This window comes from Petromyzon marinus, chromosome 3 (genome assembly GCF_048934315.1).
Source record: "Petromyzon marinus isolate PM22_M1 ecotype Great Lakes invasive population chromosome 3, UKy_Petmar_22M1.pri1.0, whole genome shotgun sequence".
Lineage (NCBI taxonomy): Eukaryota > Metazoa > Chordata > Hyperoartia > Petromyzontiformes > Petromyzontidae > Petromyzon > Petromyzon marinus.
The window spans coordinates 15,628,750-15,647,922 of record NC_133669.1 but is presented as its reverse complement, the minus strand read 5'-3'; the positions used below and the strand labels follow the sequence as shown (position 1 = coordinate 15,647,922).

Sequence of the window (19,173 nt, the reverse complement as noted above, 5' to 3'; positions counted from 1 at the left end):
TAAAGCCGAATGATCAGATCGCACGGTAAAATGCTGACCATACAGGTACGGCCTGTATTGCTGAATAAAAAAAACAATGGCCAGCAGCTCACGTCTGGTCACACAGTATCTTTGTTCAGCAAGAGACAAGACTCTGCTACCATAGGCAACAACCCTTTCAATGCCATCAACTTTTTGGGACAGAACACCCCCAATCCCCGTATTGCTAGCGTCGGTGTCCAACACGAATGGCACGGAAAAATCGGGGTACGCAAGGGACGGTGCCGTCACGAGCGCGTTCCGCAAGGAGTCGAACGCAGCCTGTTCTGCGTCCCCCCAATGAAACGCCACCCCTTTTGACGTAAGGGCGTGGAGCGGCTTGGCAATCGTCGCGAAGCCAACAACAAACCGGCGGTAGTACGACGCAAAACCAATAAAACTACGAACATCGCCCGCAGATGTAGGGGTCGGCCAATGTTGAACACATTTGGTTTTTGCAGGGTCGGTAGAGATGCCCGAGCGGCTAACTATGTGGCCCAGATAGCGCACAGACTCACGCAGAAGGTGACATTTCTGCGGCTTGAATTTCAAGTTAGCGGCCCGCATTTTCAAGAAGACAGCACGCAACCGTTCGATGTGTTCGCCGAACGTGCGGCTAAAGACGATGACGTCGTCAAGATAAATGAGACATGAGTCCCACTGGAGCCCAGCGAGGACCAGCTCCATGAGCCTCTGGAACGTCGCTGGGGCCGAGTGGAGACCCATGGGCAATCTATTAAACTCGAAAAGGCCCTGTGGTGTCCGAAAAGCAGTCTTAGGTTTTGACGATTCGTCGAGGGGGAGTTGCCAAAACCCCGACAGAAGGTCCAAGGTGGAGAAATAGTGCGCCCCTGCCAGGGCATCCAATGACTCGTCCATACGAGGGAGAGGGTAGGCGTCCGCTACCGAGATTTTATTTAGGCGCCGAAAATCAACGCAAAAACGGAGACTGCCATCGTGCTTTTTGACCAGCACTATTGGAGCACCCCAGGGACTAGTGGAGGGAGAAATTATATCGGCCTTCAGCATGTCATCCACAGCCGATTTAACATGCTGTTTCTCCGCCGGGCTAAGCCGAAACGGGTTTTGTCGAATCGGGGCAGCGTCACCAGTATCAATGTGGTGACGCAGCAGCTTGGTGCAGCCAATATCAAATTTAGATTTACTAAAGACATCGGAAAATTCTCGCAGAAGAGCGCGCAATTTAAATCGCTGCGAATGAGACAGATCACCCGTGTCTTTGCAGAGCGCGTCCAACCATCTCTCATCCGATTCGGAAGGAGGTGGGACCTGCGGCGTGTCATGCACGTGTCCCGCGACTCCGGTCCCCAACGGCACCGGGGTCGCGTGAGCGAGCACAGTTCCTTGCGGAATGACGGTTGTGGACAATCCGACATTCAAAACCTGCAAGAACGGCTCCCTGTCGGCTGCTACGAGGGTCTGTGCAGCCACCAAATCTAACCCCTTAGCAGCTGCGTTTGAAGGCCCCAGCAAAATGCCATGTGCCGAGGCCTCCGGGGCTAGCGGTTTTTTAAGTTGCAAGGGCACGAGCATTTGTGTCCCTGGTGGAATGCGGACTGTGCTCGCAACAAACGCCTGCACCGAGGCACTAGCCATGCGCGGATGTGAGGGTGTGGGCAAGAACGCCATCCGTCGACCCGACGGGAGTTCGATGCAGCCTTGATCTACAAGGATCTTAATAGGCATTTTCGCGAGAAAATCAGTGCCTAACAAACACGGCACGGCGAGGGAAGAAGAGACCAAAATAGGCCCTGCCAATTTAATGTCTCCAATCGAAATTTGCGCCCGAATTTGCCCAATAATGCCAAGTGAACTGCCATTAGCAGCGAAACACGGGATAGAAACCCGTTCCAAGGGGCAGCATCGTACGGGCAGTATATTGTAAATCAGATCCGAAATGATCGTAGCCGACGCACCAGTATCGACCAACACGCGAAATTCCACACCCTCGATTGATCCGACAACCACGGACGAACCTGCCGTCGCTGCGACTACCCTATGGGCCAACTCAGACCACTGCCCAGGTCCGAGTGGCCGCGAACAAACGCCAGAATACCCCCCATCACACGCCGAATCGCGAGGCCTTCTTATGGTGCGTTGCAGTGTGTATGGTGTGAATGAGGGCCGAGCGTGAGAGGCGTCGCGACTTGCCTGGTTTTGCCGCGATGCCGTGGGCGTCCTGTAGTCCTGGCCCCGGGATGCGGAGGGGCGTCGTCGAGGCGCACGGCAGTCAGAGGAGATGTGGCCTCGTCGGCCACAGTTGAAGCACGTCACGTCGCCGCGTGGAGCAGGCCGTCCCCGCTGCTGGTCGTTGCGGCAACCAGCGTGGTCGGACGATCGCCGGCCCGTTGACCTGGTCGCCATGAAGGCCCGGTCGGGGGAGAACTCGGCGTCCCTGCTGGCAGGCTCCGACGTCGAAGCCGAGGCGGCGATGGTCGATTCCGTGTGGAGCAGCAGATGTGCGTGGATGCACCGAGCGGCTCGTAGCGAGCACATACTGTCGTCGTCCACCGCTTGGATGACGATGCGCAGCTCGCGCGCCAGCTCCAGCATCTTCTGGAGAACGATGGCATCGATGGCCTCGTTGTCCATGCGAGGGTAACCCGCTCTTGCCATCGCCAGTAGAGCGGTCCGGAATGCCAACGGAGACTCTTTAGGGCGGCGTCGCCTGTCGTAAAATCGGCTGCGGACGTCGGATGGAGGCCCGTACACGTCGGACATCCGTCGAAGGGCCGATTGAAGAGTCGCCCTTTGTTGCCTGGGGATGGTGGGGAGCGAGGCGAGAGCGTCGTCATCCAAAGTGGCCGGTAGTGCTCGGAGCGCCTGTGCGTCCGACCAGCCCACCATCTCTTGGTGGCTCAGGAAGCGACGCTGGAACGCCGCCCAGTCGCCCCCTTCAGATGTGAATTCTCGGAAGATGGGCAGGCGTTGTTGGAGGGCGGACGTCGTCTCCCCCTCAGCTTGTACCGTCTCGAGCCGGAGATCGGCGATTTCCCGGCCGATAGAGTCTACTGTACCGTGTCGGTACAGTGATGACGCGGCGTCCGCTGAGAAACTGGAATTCGCAGCGTCGCGTGCTGATGACGTTGCGGGTTGTGATGGGCCCCCCGCGTTCCCAGGATGCCCCTGGCTTCCGCTTCCGGCGGAATCACGTGGTTCCCCGGCGGGAAAATCAAAATGTCTGCCCTGGCCGATGGCGGGAACGTCTGCCGGCGGTTGACTCGGCCTGCCCGCAACCTCCAAGTTGATCTCTTCGAGAATGGAGGCCGCGGCGTGTAGGAATTGAGCGAGACGGCCGTGTGCTGCCCTGAGTCCGTCCCCCATGGCAGGGGGAGCAACCGGCTGCTCAACCGGTGGCTGGGCGGCCGTCAACGAGGCAGCGTTTTCAGCGGAGCTGGCGGTGCATGCAGGTGAGACAGCGTTATCTTCGTTCTGGCTCCGCGCGTGGGCTGAACTTCTGGTTTCCATTTCCAACCACTTCTGACTCCAGTTGTAGTGTTGTAAGGACGAGCAGACTTCTTTAGGAGGCACACTCTGTTTATTGTATTATTTCCTTATACAACGCTTAACACACACAGAGGGATATTCGGTCCCCTCACCCGATACCCTAGGGAGGTACAGCCTCCGGACCTGGCGGGACTCACACGTCTACCGCTAACCTCCTTGATACCTAAGGAGGTACAGCCTCCGGACTTGGCGGGACTCACACGTCTACCGCTATCCTAGTCCTCCGGCTAGGACAGGGGTCGGGAACCTATGGCTCGCGAGCCAGATGTGGCTCTTTTGATGATTGCATATGGCTCGCAGATAAAACAAAATATTCTCACTTGTTTTAATCCATCCATCGATTTTTCACTGCGCATGTCCTGTTCAGGGCTGCAGGAGCAATTGTCCATTATTTTAATTGGATGATACTGGCCTACGTTTGCCGTTGCTGGGTAAAACAGGTAAACGCCCACCTTTGAATCAGTCTGAGACTGCGTCTGCTCGGTCATTAGCTCAAAGCTAACCCTTCGACGAAGAAGATGGCGAAAAGAAAAAAAAGACGACGAGTATCGTACATTTCAGGACGAATGGACCGAAGAATTCGCCTTTGTGGAGAGAGCGGGTTCTGCGGTGTGTCTAATTTGCAATGACAAAATTACATCGTTGAAACGGTCGAATGTAAAGCGGCACTTCGACACGCGCCACGCTACCTTTGCATCAAAATACCCTGCGGGAGACAGCAGAAAGAAAGCGTGCCAAGAGCTTCTGAGCAGGGTGCAAGCTAGCCAGCAGCAACTCCGCGTATGGACCCGGCAAGGTGACTATAATTCGGCTAGCTTTGCTGGTTCTTTAGCAATAGTGAGGAACGGAAAACCATTCACAGATGGCGAGTATGCTAAAACGTTCATGCTGGATGTAGCCAATGAACTTTTTGATGATCTTCCGAACAAAGACAAGATAATCAAACGGATACAAGACATGCCTCTGTCGGCAAGAACTGTTCATGATCGTACCATCGTGATGGCAAACAAAGTGGAGGAAACGCAAGTGAAGGACATAAATGCAGCGCCGTTCTTTTCTCTGGCTTTGGATGAGTCAACAGACGTGAGCCATTTGTCGCAGTTCAGCGTGATTGCCAGATATGCTGTTGGTGACACACTGCGCGAAGAAAGTCTTGCTGTTCTGCCATTAAAAGGGTCCACAAGAGGTGAGGATTTATTCAAGTCTTTCATGGAGTTTGCTCAAGAAAAAAGTCTACCTATGGATAAACTTCTCTCAGTGTGTACTGATGGTGCTCCGTGTATGGTGGGGAAAAACAAAGGATTTGTGGCGCTTCTCCGTGAACATGAAAATAGACCCATCCTAAGTTTCCATTGCATTATACACCAGGAGGCACTTTGTGCTCAGATGTGTGACAGGCAGTTTGGCGAAGTGATGTCGCTGGTCATTCGTGTGATCAACTTTATTGTTGCCCGAGCCTTAAATGATCGCCAGTTTAAAACACTGCTGGATGAAGTTGTAAATAACTATCCTGGTCTGCTTTTGCACAGCAATGTGCGTTGGTTGTCAAGAGGGAAGGTGCTTAGCCGTTTTGCGGCTTGCCTGAACGAAATCCGGACTTTCCTTGAAATGAAAGGCGTCGGGCATCCTGAGCTAGCCGACACCGAGTGGCTCCTCAAGTTTTACTATCTCGTAGATCTGACTGAACATCTGAACCAGCTCAACGTGAAAATGCAAGGCATTGGAAATACAGTGTTATCCCTTCAACAAGCTGTATTTGCTTTTGAAAACAAGCTGGAGCTTTTCATCACGGATCTTGAAACAGGTCGTTTACTACATTTTGAAAAACTGAGCCAATTTAAAGATGCATGCACAGCAAGTGAGCCCATTCAAAACCTTGATCTCCACCAGCTAGCTGGCTGCACATCCAGTCTCCTACAGTCCTTCAAAGCACGCTTTGGAGAATTTCGTGAGCACACTCGTCTTTTTAAGTTCATCACCCATCCAAACGAGTGTTCACTGAACACAGCCGACCTGAATTACATCCCTGGTGTCTCCGTCAGAGATTTTGAAGCAGAAGTGGCTGACCTGAAGGCCTCAGACATGTGGGTGAATAAGTTCAAGTCACTGAATGAAGATTTGGAAAGAATCACACGACAGAAAGCGGAGTTGGCGAGCAAGCACATGTGGACAGAAATGAAAAAACTCCAACCCGAAGACCAGCTGATTCTCAAAACTTGGAACGCGCTTCCTGTCACATACCACACACTGCAGCGTGTGAGTATTGCTGTATTGACCATGTTTGGATCTACGTATGCATGTGAGCAGTCATTCTCACATCTTAAAAACATCAAGTCCAACCTACGATCACGTTTAACGGATGAAAGCCTCAACGCTTGCATGAAGCTTAACCTCACCAAGTACCAACCCGACTACAAAGACATCAGCAAATCCATGCAGCACCAGAAGTCGCATTAATGGTGAGTGTTATAACAACATTATTTAAAAGAATAAATTCAGAGGCTTATTATACTGACATTTAGTTGAATTCACTTTTAAAATATATTATATGGCTCTCACTGAAATAAATTTCCAATTTTTTTGCTTTCATGGCTCTCTTAGTCAAAAAGGTTCCCGACCCCTGGGCTAGGACCTAGGGGAGGCTATCTGACCCACCGCTGGCCCGGTGGGTCCTGACCACTGGGTATGCCGAGCCTTAGCCCTTAGAAGGGCTGAAAGGCTGGTCCAGGGTCCTAGCTAGGCTTCAGCCCAGTCTTCTGTCTTCGTGCAGGGAGAGAACTCCTCGAGGTCCGTTGGGTCACCCGTCTTATACCCCTTCGTGGCCAGGTAGAACCAATCATACATTCCCACGTGGAACCGTCTGATTGGTTCGCACCAAACCCTGGCCACGATCCGTTTCACCTCGACTGACCCCAACCGTTGTACCCAGGGGTAATGCTGCACCGCCCTGGTGGCAACGCAGGTTACGCAACAGCGCGTAGTTAACACCTCTACAGCTGTAATGAGACGATGTCACGACGCGAGGTGGCACCGTGCAAATGTAGCAGCTCACCGCCGACACGCTCTAGGCTTTTGGCAGTGTCAGAGGGGATGTGTAGTGTAGACTTGAGGGTCATGGGGACAGCGTTTGAGTGCTTTGTTGTTTTGTTTATAAATGCCTCACCGTTGGCAGATAAGACAGTGATATTGTGGGGGCTACTGTCCCCCGCCATCACCGAATTGTCTGGGCCGTTGGCCCCCGACTCCCCCGTTAAATTCATACCACTACCACAACTGCAACACTCGGTGTATGATTATGCCCGTGGGTACCCCGTGTACCTCACGGCGCAGCTCTACTCACGCGGTAACCACCGCCAGCAGCATCGCGTGCTTGAATCGTGAAATCTTGTTTCATTTACCGTCGCAGCCGGTCGGAAGCAACTAATTAGGCTGCGCTGCTGCGGAATTCCCACTCCCCAATTGATCTCTACGCGCTACACGCGCGGCGCTTGCCGTGAGCGCCGCTGCTGCTGCTGCACGCCCCCGTACTGGCGCGGGCGAAGTGCAACCAGTACGACACGATGCAGAGGCTCACCACACCACGCACTAGTGCATTTAATGATCGAAGGACCCGTACTTTAATTCCCAGGGTGATAGCACGTTACTGCTGCCGCGGCATGCGCGTCGAGCCCCGAGTGGACCCAACCGTGCGAACGTAAACGCGTGGGTGAAATTACTCACTCACGCGCAAACAAAAGAATCACCGCGGGCAGGCTCGCCACACCACGCACCGCCCCTCCGTACTCACAGAGACAACACGACACGGCTTATACCCTACGGACGGTTTATTCCCCACGAATAAACAAACTAGACTGTGCGTGTCAGTACGGACCAGCAGGACAGGTTTAACCTCTCTCGCTACTGCCTGATACCTAATCGACCTGTCTGCCCTCTATTTTCTCTCCGAATTTCGTCCCTTTGTCTTACCTCTCTCCCTCGTACTTACGGTCCGACCTCGCAGCGATGGAGGTCGCGGATAGATGATGCTGTAAACAGAATCTGGTTGTTCTCTGCCCCGTCTCACGGACGTGCGAGTAACAGTCAGGTGACGACTCCTCGATCCCTCCCTCCTGTTGATCTCCAGTCAAGTCAAAAAATGGCCCCGTGCTTCCCCAAAGCGTCCCTCTTCATGCTCCTTTCAAAGCCCTCGCACCGCCCATCCGCGGTGCATCACGGGTCAGGCCGTTAACCCGCGGTGCACCATGGGTAGAGACGCTTAACCCGCGCTGCCCCGCTCCCCCACCTGTCTGCTGGTCCGCGTGTGTCTTGAGCATCTCCTCACTGCGGTTCTCAGTGAGTTCGCCGTGGTCATTTAATTCTAAGTTAAGCCACGGCGCCGTAGTGCCATTTGGCCTGGGGGGGGGGGGGGCTGCCAATTCCCTGACCCTGAGAAACCGTGGAGCACCCCACGAGGGGGCCTCTCGGGTAAAAACTCAGGGCAGGTGCCCCCCCCCCTCCCCATGAGGCCCTACTTGAGTGTGTGTTTATGTGGGGGGGGGGGGGGGGGGTGGCGGGGGAAGTGCTGTGACGGGAGCCGGGTGGCTTCTCGGTCGCAGCAGCACAGCGACGGCTGCGGTTTTGACGGAGCGGCTTCGCTGTTGTGGCACCACAATATCACTTTCACTGGAAGGGTTTTTCTTAATTAGAACACCATATTTTCAGAGGTCACTCACAACAGCCCCACCTAGTGGAGATGTCGCGAGCCGCCACCGAGTGCAATGTAACAAAGCGTGTAGGTCGTGAGCTGCTGGATTTGCACGGTGCAACTTCGCGTCGTGATATAGTCATCACAGCCACGGGCGTCTACGTGACTTTACCAAAAGTATTATTTGTGTTAGAAAAATAATTTCTCATCTGCAGCTGCTTGGTGGGGTGGCGCCCCAACGCCCCAAGTGGATGAACCGGGCCGGTTGAAAACAAATCTCATGGTGGTTGTCAAAGGGGGCCCCAACTCGTAGCTTTGGCCACCAGGTGTGGGGGGTGGGAGGGCGAGGCACCTCCAGTGAGTTTAAGAGGTAAACACGCACATTTGATCGACACCGGGGGGGACGACGATGGGCTGAGTTAACCTGCCACCATGATATGAACTCGAAGCCACTCTTACCGCTGCGATAGGGTGATAAATTGGCACATCGCGAGCTAGGGAAGAGATGGGCTGATGTTGTGCAGAAATATCTGGAGACGAGTGGACTAGCCGACGACTGGTAACAGCCGTGTTAAGTAAGACCTGTCTCCGTTGCAGGAGGGCGGTTAACACACGTTGCTGGGCAGGTAGAGGCCATTCATTTATCAACAAAGGAGAGCGGATGAGCGGTACAGGAACAACCAGATCATTGGGTGCCAAAAAACACTGCAAGTTGGAACCGCAGGGATCGCAGATAGTAACATCTGCCAATTGTCTAAATCGGTCAACCCATCATTACATCGGTGGTTTGTCCTGAGACCTGACAATATGTGTATCCAGCACTTAGCCTGTTGTTGTGGGGACCGCGTGTCTGTGCGGGGGAGCGGTGGTGTAGTGGTTACCGCGCTGCGCTACGAACCAGGCGACCCGATTTCGATGTCCGCTCACGGCCAAAATCAGTGACGGATATCTGACACCAGTCCTGGAGCCTCGGCTCTGATCTCGTCAAGGTTCACAAACCACCAAGCGAACCCCGATCATTGCAGCAGCAGCAGCGCTTTTGGCTAACCATCAGAGACGGCCACCTGCAACGCGCGCTTTAGAGATGTGCTTCCGCGGCCGTCTGGAACGCTCTTCCGATATTAGAAAGTCACCGGAGCTGTGTACTGTACTTTTACATGCAAATTGAAAACGAATTTCTTCATAAATGCTTTTTGTGGTTAGTTTGTTGTACTTTCCCCCCGCACTTACGACGAGCACGGTAGACTTAAGTACGGTGCGAAAGAAGTTCAACATACACATATATACACAGGTCAAATCAGTATAACATGAGTATTGTAGCTGGTGCGGTGTATGAATATCGCCACTCGATAGAATAAGGCGGCCGTGCAGGCTTTCATAGGTGCTGGATAAAACAGCCCTTGTCCCAAAAGTATGTTCAGGCTACTAGGGGGATCTTTGTCTTTGTGTGTCTGTGCGTGCACGCGCACACGTGGGGCACGCGCAGCGCGTGCACGAGGCACGCGCTGCGCATTCAGAGGCGTTCGCTTCCAGCTCCAATGCTGCACCGTGGTCTGTTTGGGGGGGCCGGGGGTGGTTGCATTTGTACCCGGACATGTCAGTGTAAGTGCATGTGTGTCGGCGTGTGTTTGTGTGTGCACGAACAGGCGATGTAGGTGTGGCTATTTGTGTACCGCTCCGTGGCCAACACCTGTACCGATGATCGGAACCGGTCCTGGACTCCATCCTAGGGCGACGCAGCCTCAAATGAGTGCAAATGTGCGCGCCTGTTAAATGTGTCAACGTGTGCGAACATCGCCGCCACTGGGGAGACGAAGGCGACCGGGCGTAGTATATCGCCCCAAAATCGTTGTGTTTGCTAAGCACACGTGGTCGTTTAAAGTTATTCGTGGGTCTTTGTCTGTGGGTGACCAACACCACGCCCGGCCGTCTTTGTCTCCCCTGTGCTGATGTTTACACACTGTACCAGGTACGCACCTGAGGCTGAGTCGACCTAGCGGAGTCCCGGATCTGGCTCAGACATTCGTCTCCGATGTTGGCCGTTTACCGGGATCGACACTCGAGCAACGTGGCTCACCACCGCGCCTCACCACTCCTCCACCTCAATAGGGACATTCGTCTCCGATGTTGGCCGTTTACCGGGATCGACACTCGAGCAACGTGGCTCACCACCGCGCCTCACCACTCCTCCACCTCATTTTACTGGGGCACAAAACACGGCCCACGTCACCCACCCACATCGCCTTCACCGGCATCACCCCAAACAGCAGGCATCGAGTTTAAACCTACGCGCAACTCCCTTGCCAACGCCCCAAGCACCAGGGTGTGGTCCGGGGAGGAGCGTCCGTTTTGCGTCTATAAAAGCGACCGTCTTGGCATTGCGAATCGCACAGTTCACTCTCAAGAACCCCTGCAGCATCTCATCCATCAAGCACCATGGTGAGTCGCTGTCACGCGCAGGAGGCAGACGATCTGCGCGCAGTGATGTGGATGAGAGACGATGATTTCGTACGGTGTGGTTTTGCATCGAACTCGCATTGTAGATATTTATGTAAATGACGAGAAAAGCGATCGTAACAGGAAGTCCTAAAGCTTCTGGTAGTTCACCAGCATCGATTCAATCAGGCCTGACTGCTGATGAGACACGGTCAAAACCGCGCCAGGCTTGTTGTGTGTATTATATATTTCTGTGTTGCTGCGGCTGTGCACTCCCAGAGGACCGTGGGGATGATGGGTTGCGTCGATGGGTTGCGTAGAAAGCCTTGTAATTTATTTACATTGTAGAGAGACAGATAGGAGGGAGGGAGGCGTGTTCTATGCTTAACTGTTCCGTTCGGAAGATCTACAGGCTCGTAAAAAGACCTTTAGGTAATGGTAGTGATAAAAAAAAATCTGCAGAGAAAATTATAGGAAATTTGAGAGGGGCCAAGGGAGAGAGAAAGAACCGGGAGAGTATTAACACTTAAATGTGGTATAAAATTGAGGAAATAATGTTGACAGTGAACGCGAGGGGAAAGAGTAAGCGAAATACTGTATAATTTTAAGAGACAGAGTGAGTGAGACGGAGACGAATCACGTGAGCGAATGACAAAGCGGGAGAAACAGATTCACAGAAAAGGCAAAGCTGGAGAGGGACGTGGGGAGAGATCTGCAGAGAGTGGGGGGCATGAGATCGGGTTTGTGATGTGGGCGAGACGGGAGGAAGACGAAAGAGGGACGCAATTGTGATCCATAGATCTGCGAACGCTGCAGTTGAGCATTCTGGGCAATAAAGTGCATTCAGTTCCATTTAACCACATTAAAATATAGTATTCGCAGTTTACCGGCTTTGTCATCTGTTGCACTTATCCGGAATTCTTCATTACAGTGCTCTTTGAGATTTGATTTGAAATGCGATATTGTGTGTGTAATGAGGGTCCATGCTGTACAGAGAGGACACTTTCCAATAACATCTGGTAAACCAAGATCATTTAGTGATCATTGCTGACTTTGCTAATTGCCCCGGGAAGGCCAATAATGGTCTGAATTTTTTTGTTTAAATCAATGCTGTACGTTAACTTAAGTCTTGAAAGCAACTTAAGTCTTGAAAGCGAATAGATAGAAGATACATTTATTTAGTTTACATTTTTATCAGTTGTATTAATCTACAATCACACATCTTAGTTTTACTTTGAATATTGATCACGATTCATTCCAAGTTACTGTATATAATGATGAACATGTTCTTTTGTTGTCATGCATACAGGCACAAAAAACCAAGGAAGAAACTCTTCTGGATCTGTTTAAAGCTATCGATACGGTACAGTTATTCCTGAATCACACCGAGTTACATCAGGACAGTATAATTCACTTGATTAAATAACCATCAAGTTTCTTAAGCTGGAACGTATACTGTATATTCATAATAACATGATATTCTTTGTTCTCATGCATTAAGCTTTTGATATTTAGAGCCCCATAATTTCCGAGACTAAAATAATGTCATATTTAAAAAATAGAAAGTATATATTTTAGAGAGAAAAAAATGTGTTTACCCCACATATCAACTGCACAATAGGGACTTAGAACATGTGACGCACTTTTGGCAAACTCCCAAGGTAATGCAGCAGTGGCGAATGAAGGCGATTAACTGCCCATTTTACACTCTTCATTATTTGGCCCAGTGCATTGTGAGCTGCCTTTATTCTGGCTAAACAACACAATCACCTTACAGCCAAAATACCCCCAAAGCAGGACACAAATTAAATTGTAAGTCAGGGCAGCTCCTGTACACTTGGGTAAGCTACTCATGTTAAGTCCTTCCAGATGAAGCTTGGTTTTGCAATTGATATCTAAGCAGGACGAAATATCCTATAGTTTCACTATCACATATTACCGTACTTTCTATTTTCATAGATATTCTTATACAGTCTCGTCACTTTAATCACCTGCAGTTTCGGGGCAGGGGTAAGGGAAATCAAGAGTTCTGGCCTAAGGCAATTGTCCCCAGGAGTCTAAATGGTTACACTGATAATTATCCTTGTTGATATACGTGTGGTGATGTTGCTGTCTGCTTGTGCGCTATACTCCAGGATAATTCAGGAACCCTCACGGCAAAGGAGATTCTAGCCGTTCTAAATAACCCAAATTTGAAGTCACCTAAGAAGCACACTCTGAAAGAGGTGGAGGCCTTGGTCGCGTCGATAGATACGTCCGGTGACGGCAAAGTAGACTTCAAAGGTGAAATGCACTGGATTCTAACACACTCTTTCTTTCCCGGTTGTGAGATGGACAGCTCCATATACTGTATACCTCGAGTGCCATCCAATCACAACAATACATTCTGTCAGTAAATGTTTTCATTTTACGTTGGTCATCAACACTAACGTTATCACATAAGTCAATGGCCAATGTTTTGGACAGTAACCCTTTCTCAGGGTGTAAAGGGCTGAGAGATTTCCTTTCTCCTGTTTGTTGTTTGGCACACTCAACCTACACACCTTGATGTAATGATGTAATTGCTAAGTGCCACTCTGAGAACTATATTCATTCAGTAACTGGATGGGGGTCAAATCATGGCTGGGTGAACATGTCGTGACTGAGCTTAGTGGGATGTGTAGTGTCCTGGGCCCCTGCCCCCATCACCAACGTGCACTGACCAGCATGGTAAAAACACCCATGACTGAGAAGGCATGGGGAAGTCTTTCATCCAGGAGTGGAGAGATAGACAGCTGTAAAACAATTGTTGGATGGATTGCATCATGATATTGGCTAATGAGACATTTCTACAACTGTAAAATCATTCACTTATAACAATTTTTGAGTAAATATCAAGGGTTAACTGAAAACTAATTTCAGGTGTAGATAGAAAGAATGGAAGTAGGCCTAATTCGACAGATGTGATTCATTGGCTTACACTCATCTCCCTTTTTCCTACAGAATTCCTGCAGGTGTTCAAGTCCCATATGTGATGAACCACCATGTCCTGCCGGCCATCACCAGTTTACTCCAGCGTTCACCTAAAACTTACCAACACTGTTTCTGCCTGAATTTATGTATTGTCCTCCGCAATATCAGATAACATGTTGTCTTTTGCAGAGTGCCAGATGTTAAATACCACAGTGCTGTTTTGGCAAAAGTAGGCCCACGTGTTACACATTTTAACAATAACATTTAAAATTTAAAAAGAAATCGGCCCTTAAATAAATTTTTTGTGATTTTTTTTTTTACCAACCATGTTTCGATGAAATGATGAAAAACATGTGAGTGTGGTGCTCACATCCCAGAAGCCCATTTTTACATCAGCAGAATCGAATAAATTAAGCAGTGCCTCGGTGTTTGGAAAGCCATTGGAGTTCGGGTGGCGATGAGAATTTGTATTTTTGTATTCTCTAACTGTTGATGTGTGGCACCCAAAATAAAAGTTAAATGGGGATTGTATTTCACTGTGCAATTATTTTCATATTGGAGTGTACTCATCTAAACCTTCCAAGAAATCAACATTTATGCCACTCACACATGGTTAACATGCAAAATCTGGCAGTCTTTTCAAACGAATGCATAATTTTTAATTATCAGTAATGTCAATTTATTAGCCATCAATGTAACCTAATCTCATTTAAAAATGGGTATGAGTATTTCTGAATCACTCTTTGGTTCTTTCGGTAAAGTCAGTAAGAAAATAAATGACTTAAATGATAGAATACGACGTTTCGATTGCAACACAAGCAATCGTCATCAGGTAGAACTTCATTTGAGAGAGAGACAAAACACAGACACGGAGACACAGACAGACATAAGCAGAGGGAGACAACACAGAGACGCTTAGAGAGAGGCACACAATATAGACACAAAGACCCAATGCCTCTGTGTCAAGGCCTTAAATAGAGAGAGGGGGGGGGGCAGAGAGAGGTGGGTTTACTGGAGCAGAGAAATTAGCATGTCAATGAGAGAGTTATGTGGAAATCCACCCCGCGGCGGCCAGGGGAGAGAAAGACCCAGCAAGCCTGGTAAATTTTAGAGAGAGCTGTGTGGAAATCCACCCCGAAGCGAGTGAGGGAGAGAAAGAGTGAATGGACCTATGAGAGCCTGGTACATTTAGAGAGAGCTGTGTGGAAATCCACCCCGAAGCGACCGAGGGAGAGAAAGAGTGAATGGACCTATGAGAGCCTGGTACATTTTAGAGAGAGAAATAGGCAGTTTGAGAAAAAAACTTCGCAATTTTTTTGTAAGAGAGGTGCAACAGAGAGTCGGCTAACACAAAGTTAACGCATAGCCTGGTTGATTACGTGATTAAGTTAAGTGTGAAATTTTAATCAGTTTTATTTCAGCCTTTTGTGAGTTTTTAAATAACCATACACGATACGTTTACATGTACCGTAGTCAATGTCTTTTAAGAGGAAAAAGGTTAGGCATATATTGAGATATGAAATTCATTCGTCTTTTTCATAATATGATTTACAGTATGTGGTTGATGGTAGATAAACTTTTCCTAAAGCTGGCTTACTCATGAATGCTTCTCTTCTTAAATATTATGCTACTTAGATATACCACTACTTTTGTGGGAGAATCAGGTGTTGTGGTTACGAACCCCAGGACTCAGTTTCCTACTTATCTAAAGAGCCTCGGCACCATACTCGACCAGAATGCCGTTTGATCACCACATGGAAAATATAGTCAGGTCCTGCAATTTTCATATTGGAGCGCTACATCACATTCGGCCACTATTGAGTCATGACATAGCCATGTAGCAAAGTATCAACAAGGCTCGATTATTGCAAACTCACTACTCGACGGGACGTCTGGCAAAAACATTACCAAGCTGCAGCGTGTACAACATTCTCTGACACGTGTCGTTACGGGTACTGCAAAATCCAACCATCTCTATCTAGTGTTTGCGAAGCTGCATTGACTTCCAGTTGCCGAACGAATGCATTTTAAGGTGGCAGTCATGACACAAAGTTCTTGTCACAAATGCAACACAATACCTTGCTAATGTCATCAAGGAGCATAAACTATCACGCGAGCTCCGATCATCCTCGCAGCGGCTTTTGGCTGGCCATCGAACAAAGACGATAGCGCGCTTTCAGATGCACTTCTGCGGACGTCTGGAACACTTCCGATATCAGGAAGCCTCTGAAGCTATGCATTTTTAAATCTATATTGAAAACTAATTTCTTTAGAACTGCTTTTTGTGTTTAGTTTATTTTTCTTCCCTCGCACCTCTGATTAGCACGATTGGCCACGTATGGTGCGAAAGAAGGTCAACATATATTCTAACAATGCAAGAAAGGTAATTTCCTTCTCATTGAAGTTTTAGGGTTAAGTATTGTGATCTCGTCTCACAATCATAGTCCCTCCCTACATCCGACTCCAGTGCAATAAAGGAGCCAATTCCCCCATGTACTGAAAACGGTCATTCCAATGGCAACAGGGAACAGCTTGTGGACAACTATTATCCTGGGTCTAAACATTGTGTCTGTGCGTATGCTGAAAGATGTGGGAGTGTCGGTGAAGCAGAAGGGTTGTGGGCATATTCCATCTATATCTCAACAGTGTACCCTACATATCCAACATTGTACCCTACACACAGTCACACTCATATCACATGCATGTGCGCGAACACACCTCTCTATGCCCTTTACCACACTCATAATGAACCATATTTAAATTGTGGGGTTACATTGGGAGCTTGGGACCGGGAACTTTAGAAGCGAGATCAGAGTTTTCTATAAAGCTCATACCATGGTGACAGCGCATTGTTAGTGACATTATTTGTTGATACTAAATTGGCAGTTGTGCATTAGCAGAGATGGCCCTTCATAGGACGTAAATTATGAATGTGCTTTACTCTTTGGTTCTTTCGGTAAAGTCACGTAGGTAGAAAAATAATAGAACATGACGTTTTGATTGCAACACAAGTAATCGTCATCAGGTGGGACAACCACAGCAAGAAAAACTGCTGAAGTAGGCGAGAGATCTGCCGTGGCACGAGGTTATATAGTAGGCCTCGGCAGTAGGGGGGGAGAGAGAAGGGGGGGGGGGGGGTGAGGAGGCGTGGCAGAAAGTGGACCACCGCGGCAGCACCCGGGTCACTGGAGTAGAGATCGGAGAGGGATGCAGAGAGAGAGAAAGACAGAGAGTCGGAAATAACAGCTGACATAGGCAGGTAGGATGGAAGCATCACAGTCAGTTGAGACTTTACCTGGTTAATGACATCCTCACAATGATTGAACAAATCCCTGAAAATAACCGGTGGGGTTTTCTTGCTGTGGTTGTCCCACCTGATGATGATTACTTGTATGTGACTTTCCCGAAAGAACCAAAGAGTATGGATTCCTGCAGTCAAATCAAGATTATTTATGTGCTCATGAATAATGTATACTCTGAGGAGGGTCATTGCCTGAAACATCACCTATTATATATTTTAAATTGTACCGCATTGTTTGAGAGATCATTATTTATATTACTTGACAACATTACGAGAGAAGGAAAACATTAGGGGGATTACTTTTGGAGAAAATGCATGAGAGAATTCCGAACGAGGGCATTATTAGTCAGTATTATTAGACAGAGTATTGTTAGAGGGACCGCATTATATGCTAGATAACACTATGTAACACAATTTTTGTTCCTGGGTAGTAAGTGTTATTTCGTAATTGCTTATGTCTAAAAAGTATAGAAAATAGCTATTATTCCCCACAAACTTTGCTTTTGTGACCAGGACAGTGATATTTAGAAATTTACCTATTTTCAATGAGAAAACGGGCGAATTTGTGTCTTTTCATTCACATAAAGTCAGAAAAAAACAACATATGAATCAAATTAACATATATTTATCCTAAATGGAAAAATTACGATAAAAGATTTAGAAGTGAGTCCTTTTTTGAGATTTACGATTATACTGTAAATAACTTTCACGAATCAGCCCCCAAATATAGTCTCCCATCATGTTCTTGTTATACTGTCCTTGGTAGCGGCGTTCAAAGTCCAGTATATCCTGGTGGAAGCGTGTGGGGGCTACCATCCCCCGCTATCACCGAATTGTCGGGGCCGTTGCCCCCCGACTCCCCCGTTCCATTCATACCACTACCCCCCGGTTGTTCTGTGGGGTTCGGGTTAGCGACCTCCACCTCTTCACCCCTCGGGGCCCTTGACTTCGCTACTGTCCGCGTAGGCATGACTTAATTCGTGGCTCGTACGCTTTGCGCTTGCGGCGCGCTACGCGAGATCGGCGGCGTGCTGCGGTGAGCGTGCTCGCGACGCAAGACTCCGTCCCGCACGGACAAACGGGCATGGCGTGCCGATGTGCGATTCCCTCACACACCTGCTCCACGCGTCCAGGCAATAACACACCCGACGCCGCTACTTCTCTCTCACTTGCACTTACTTCCACTCTGCTGCGCTGAATGCTGTAGAAGGACGAGGCTGTGAGTCGTCTCCATAGAGGGTTGAGCCTGGCTGCGCTGGAGCTCGTCACACGGACGTCTCGAACGGCTGATTCTCCTGCTCCGTGGACCGCGATGATTTTCAAGAAGAAGTCTCTCTTGCTACGCTAAGCAAAAGGCATTCAGATGCTTCCGCACCCGCGCCTGCCCTGTCCATTCAGAGGCCGAGTTATTCTCGTCTCTTTCACATTCGGATCCGTGACCTTACCTAAAGCAAAAGGCATTCGGATGCTTCCGCACCCCGTGCTGCCATGTCCATTCAGATATAGGAATGCTCCTGTCTCGTTGTTATTGGGGTCCGCCGTGATCACGTAATTTTAATATCAGGTCACGGCGCGGCGGTGCACGTCAGCTACGGGGGGAGATCGCCCAATTTCCCGGCCGCAGGAAACCATGAAGCTTGATCCCATTAGGGGCTTCTGGATAAAAACCCGTCAGCCAGGTGACCTTCCCTCCCGGCTCTATGTGGGGTGTGTGCGTTCATACGGCGAGGGCGCGCCGCATCGGCGTTGTCACCCCCCGGTGGTGGTGTCACGGTGGTGGGTACGGCCCTCGACGGAGCTGCTCCGCTGCGGCGGCACCACAAGCACTCGCCTTGCTCCTCCGAGTATGCTCCCATGTTCTTCTTGAATTTATCAAGATGAGCATGAAGGATATGGACTTTGAGGGACATCCTACAGTCCATCGTGCCGTAGTTCTTCACCAGAGTCTTAACCAGCTCCACATTGTTTTCAGCCTTGTGATTGCCCAGGAAGCCGCTTTCTCCTTACTAGTGAGCTTTTTGGGGAATTTATTGCCCTCCTGGATCGTATTTATCTGTGGTCCGATGAAGACACCGGCTTTGACCTTTGCCTCAGACAGCTTAGGGAAAAAAGTCTTGAAGGTACTTGAAGGCTGCCAACTCCTTATCTACAGCTCTGACAAATTGTGTCATAAGGCCCAATTTGATGTGCAGTGTTGGCATCAGCACCTTTCGGGGGTCCACCAGTGCCTCCCACTTGACGTTGTTCCTTCCCA

General features: G+C 49.4%; 1 protein-coding gene across 2 annotated transcripts; it reads left to right on the top strand.

The window, feature by feature from the left end:
• Positions 1-9,817: 9,817 nt before the first annotated feature.
• Positions 9,818-14,144, top strand: LOC116955076 (uncharacterized). 2 transcript variants are annotated; one of them, XR_004404801.2, is made up of 5 exons: positions 9,818-9,832; positions 10,200-10,669; positions 11,976-12,029; positions 12,802-12,949; positions 13,649-14,144. XR_004404801.2 is itself a non-coding variant. In XM_032976040.2 (4 exons), exons 1-4 carry the CDS (start codon positions 10,667-10,669, stop codon positions 13,678-13,680), a joined length of 237 nt encoding a protein of 78 aa, XP_032831931.1. In that variant the 5' UTR covers positions 10,543-10,666; the 3' UTR covers positions 13,681-14,144. The 2 variants fall into 2 exon arrangements, 1 of the variants encoding a protein (XP_032831931.1); XM_032976040.2 differs by lacking the exon at positions 9,818-9,832 and having other exon boundaries at positions 10,543-10,669.
• Positions 14,145-19,173: the final 5,029 nt, after the last annotated feature.

Bases quoted from the DNA above. Each gene is read 5' to 3' on its own strand.
- LOC116955076 (XM_032976040.2), top strand. The intron at 12,030-12,801 runs GTACAGTTATTC...GCTATACTCCAG, and splicing joins TGTTTAAAGCTATCGATACG to GATAATTCAGGAACCCTCAC. The intron at 12,950-13,648 runs GTGAAATGCACT...TTTTTCCTACAG, and splicing joins CGGCAAAGTAGACTTCAAAG to AATTCCTGCAGGTGTTCAAG.